This window comes from Lottia gigantea, assembly GCF_000327385.1.
Source record: "Lottia gigantea unplaced genomic scaffold LOTGIsca_308, whole genome shotgun sequence".
Taxonomy (NCBI): Eukaryota; Metazoa; Mollusca; class Gastropoda; family Lottiidae; genus Lottia; species Lottia gigantea.
Window position 1 is genome coordinate 1 of NW_008709021.1, and position 4,539 is coordinate 4,539.

General features: G+C 34.3%; 1 protein-coding gene across 1 annotated transcript; it reads left to right on the forward strand.

Annotated features, from left to right (window-relative positions):
* Positions 1-206: 206 nt before the first annotated feature.
* Positions 207-3,462, forward strand: LOTGIDRAFT_239550 (hypothetical protein; the record flags this gene model as incomplete). Its single annotated transcript, XM_009057638.1, has 7 exons — positions 207-439; positions 834-960; positions 1,225-1,366; positions 1,813-1,947; positions 2,301-2,492; positions 2,875-3,049; positions 3,311-3,462. The coding sequence occupies exons 1-7, from the start codon at positions 250-252 to the stop codon at positions 3,460-3,462; spliced, it is 1,113 nt and encodes a 370-aa protein (XP_009055886.1). The 5' UTR covers positions 207-249.
* Positions 3,463-4,539: the final 1,077 nt, after the last annotated feature.

A 4,539-nucleotide genomic window follows, 5' to 3' on the forward strand; every position in this document is an offset into this window, starting at 1 on the left:
GATTATCATCATCATTATTATTATCATTATTATTATCATCATCATTATTATTATCATCATCAGTATTATTATTATTATCATTATCATTATCATAATTATTATCATTATCATCATTGTTATTATTATTATTATAAGAACATTGTGGCTAGCTTTCACTAGTTGTTTAAAAGTGTCCGATTGACAAACAAATTGTTTATGTATTTCAGAAACCAACCCCAAGTGTTAGAAGATCCCTGCATCAATAAAATAATGGATTTATTGATTATATTTATGTGTTCTAACTGTGTTGGAAATCCTCATTTAAAAGCGAAAGTCGTTGAAGTAATGTTTTATTTCCAACCATCTATTCAACCTAAAGTAGAGAAACTTAACGAATCTTTAATGATCAATCCAGCTGCTCTATATCACCTAGTTCCTGCATTGATGAAATTCTATACAGGTATGGCAATCTTGTCTAGTCTGTTGTTATGGTGGGTTTGCTCCAGGTGGTGCTTACTCTTCTAGACACCTGTCACCTGATACCATGTTCATTATGAAATACTTCCTCATATTAGTGGTTGTTGCACCAGGCAGGGTATGCTTACTCTTGTAGATACTTAAACCACTGTTCATTCTGCAATACTTCATATAAATAGTTCATTAGCTGCTACTAATATATTGCCAAAACTTCATTATGGATTTTTATTATGCTGTCATTTAGTGTTTCATTGAACTGAAATAATTTGTATTCATTAATAGTGACATTGAAATGTTTGTCCCTATAGTTCATTAATCTGGTTAAATTATATTAGATTTGTTCCCTTTATATTATTCTGTTTGATTTCTTCCTACAGAAATAGAAACAACTGGAGCTAGTTCTGAGTTTTATGATAAGTTTACAGTACGATATCATCTGAGTATTATATTTAAAACATTGTGGAGCATGCCAGTACATAAATCAAAATTTATCTCAGAGGCCAAGTAAGTATTTAGCAGATTTTATACGATTTGTATTATTTAATGAGTAATTACTCACATTTTTGGAAATATAAAAAAAGAAAATGTTCCTACCTCATTCCCCACGGCATGGCATTGCCCGTCTTCATTAGCTTAATCAGATGCAAAAAAGTAGGACATTGACATTTCATTGAATTTTCTCAGGTATTTATTGTCCAAGTACTGGATATCTAACCCTAATTTAGCTATTTTTCATAGCTATAGTTTATAGTTTTTACTCTATTCCAGTAACGGTAAAGATTTTGTGAAGTTCACCAACATGTTAATGAATGATACGACGTTTCTACTGGATGAAAGTTTAGATTGTTTAAAACGTATACATGAGGTACAGGAACTGATGGACGGACCCGAATGGAATACCCTCTCTAAGGTAGGTTTATACAAAATATCTTCACCTGAAGATGACAATGTAGATTGATGAAACGTTGTGTGTAATAAAACTAAGGAGTAGTATACCATAAAATTATGTTCCGTTATTTACAATATCTTTTAGTTATTTCTAAAAAACAATACTAGAATTTAGAACTTAAAGAGATTTTCTAGTCTTTCTTTGTATATCAATGAAACTCACAGCCAATACTCTCTATTTGCCAGATATTAAACAGACAGTTCATTAAACAAAAATCTAGTTTTCTCATGGACAAATTGTTTCGTAGAACATGATGGCTCAATAAATGGCTCAATCTTCAACATTTTTGCACTAATGGCTTCATTTTTAACCTGTCTTTCGATTGATGACTCAGATAAAGTCTAAAAAAAAACACCCTGAGAATCGAGTTTCATGTTTTTGGCAAATTTAAACTTTGTTTATTCCAGGATCAACAGCAGCAGAAACAGAAAGATTTATCAGTGGACGAACGACAGTGTAGGAGTTATCTGACCTTGGCCTCAGAAACAGTCGACATGTTCCATTATTTATCCAGTGAAATTAAAGATCCCTTCTTAAAACCTGTAAGTTATTATAGTCAAATGGAGATCATATTATGTCACATTTTCGTAGTTAAATTAGGTCAGAGGGAGTGAAGCAACTTACTTAAGACCTACTTCTAGCTGTCAGTCAAAATGTCACATGATAAGGAAATTTTTAACAATTAATAATGACTTTCCCCCATTAATGATGGACGCTGGTATGAAAAGAGCAGATTGGAACAGTAAACTTATGCCCCACTTACACACTGTGTTTAAATATCCCTTGACAGTTAGAAAAGGAGAAAAAAAAGTTGTCAGTGTTGCAAAAATATTTCTCGTTGCACGCTGCATAAATTGGTGGATGTGAAACTTCATTTTATTTCTTTTATGACCAGGAATTAGCAGACCGTCTGGCAGCCATGTTGAATTTTAATCTCCAGCAACTGTGTGGTCCGAAATGTAAAAGTTTGAAGGTGAAGAATCCAGAGAAATATGGCTGGGAACCCAAGAAATTATTAAATAATTTAACAGATATATATCTACATTTAGACTGTGAGAAATTTGTGGTGGCTATTTCTAATGATGAGGTAAGGGAGATTATCAACTTAGTTTTAGATACCATATTGTCTGAGCAAAGTAAAAAGTTTTTTGATTTTATTATTTTATTATTATTTTTATGAGAATTGGAACAGCAGCCTTAAACTAATTACTGTTAGTGTAAGAATTTCTTTGCTCAGACAAAAGGGTATTCCAGCCCTGTTACCCCAGTCAGTGATGCAGGTCGGCTAACATACAAAAACTTCTAATCACATGGCACAATAAATCAAGGCCCTGTGAGCTACATGCTGTGCAAATTTAAGATCCCTCGACATTTATAAATCAAAAACAATGGCAAAAATTTAACTCGTTTGATTATATTTCCATCAAAGCAGTCCATTTTGATTATTGTACATGTGTTTTTTATTATAGAGATCATACCGTAAAGCATTGTTTGATGATGCTGTCACCAGAATGACTAAAGCTTGTATAAAAACACAGTCAGAAATAGCCCAGTTCCGAAATCTACAAGAAAGAATAGAAGAAACTCTACATGTTAAAAATCAAATAGAATGTGATTATGGCGATATTCCAGATGAATTTAAAGGTAGATATTATTTATGTATGTTTTTATTGTGGTGTGATCAATTGCGTTTACACACCAATAATACTAATCAGACCAACGTTTAATTCGTATATTTCTATTCAGATATCTTCAGTAATACAAACTGTATTATTTTATACAAGGTGTTATGTTTATTAGGATATATTGTTTGACTTTATGATACAAAACAAAGTTATTTTTTGCTTCAAGACCAAAAGGATTTTTTTTTAACTTCTTTAATTCTAAGTACCATTAATTTTTCAGATCCTCTGATGGACACGTTGATGTCTGACCCAGTAGAATTACCCAGTGGTGCTATAATGGACAGGCCTATCATCATACGACATCTCCTCAACTCTCAGACAGACCCCTTTAATAGACAGGAACTTACAGAGGACAAACTTATTCCAGGTTAGTACCATTGATAATCTGACAATGGCAATTTTCCCTCATTGCACAATGCACAGCATGAACCAAGAAAGGCTACTGTCATTCTAACACTCTCATAGGCATTCTGAAAAATTATGCTACATGTGCCCCTTTCGTGATCAGTCTTAAAAATTTGGTGGAGATATATAATCTATGATCAGGCGAAGAATTAAGCAATCAATATATTCATTGCTGTTATGAAAAATTTTCCCTCATTGCATCGTTTTATTTTACTAACACTGTTAGGTGTAGATCAGTAAAGTGTGAAATCTCATAACAGAGACACTTATTTTCACCAATAAGTGACTGAACCCTAGGTCATTAGCCCAATAAGATACTGGACCCTATACTTCAATAAGTGACTGAAGCCCAATAAGTGACAGAACTCTAGACCATTAGCCCAATAAGTGACTGCACTCTAAGGCATTAGCCATTAAGTGACTGAACCCTAGACCATTAGCCCAATAAGTGACTGAACCCTAGACCATTAGCCCAATAAGTGACAGAACCCTAGACCATTAGCCCAATAAGTGACAGAACCCTAGACCATTAGCCCAATAAGTGACTGAACCTTAGACCATTAGACCAATAAGTGACAGAACCTTAGGCCATTAGACCAATAAGTGACAGAACCTTAGGCCATTAGCCCAATAAGTGACTGCACTCTAAGGCATTAGCCCAATAAGTGACTGAACCCTAGACCATTAGCCCAATAAGTGACAGGACTCTAGACCATTAGCTCAATAAGTGACAGAACCCAAGGCCATTAGCCCAATAAGTGACTGAACCCTAGGCCATTAGCCCAATAAGTGACTGAACCTTAGGCCATTAGACCAATAAGTGACAGAACCTTAGGCCATTAGCCCAATAAGTGACTGAACCCTAGACCATTAGCCCAATAAGTGACTGAACCCTAGACCATTAGCCCAATAAGTGACAGAACCCTAGACCATTAGCCCAATAAGTGACAGAACCTTAGACCATTAGCCCAATAAGTGACTGAACCTTAGACCATTAGACCAATAAGTGACAGAACCTTAGGCCATTAGACCAATAAGTGACAG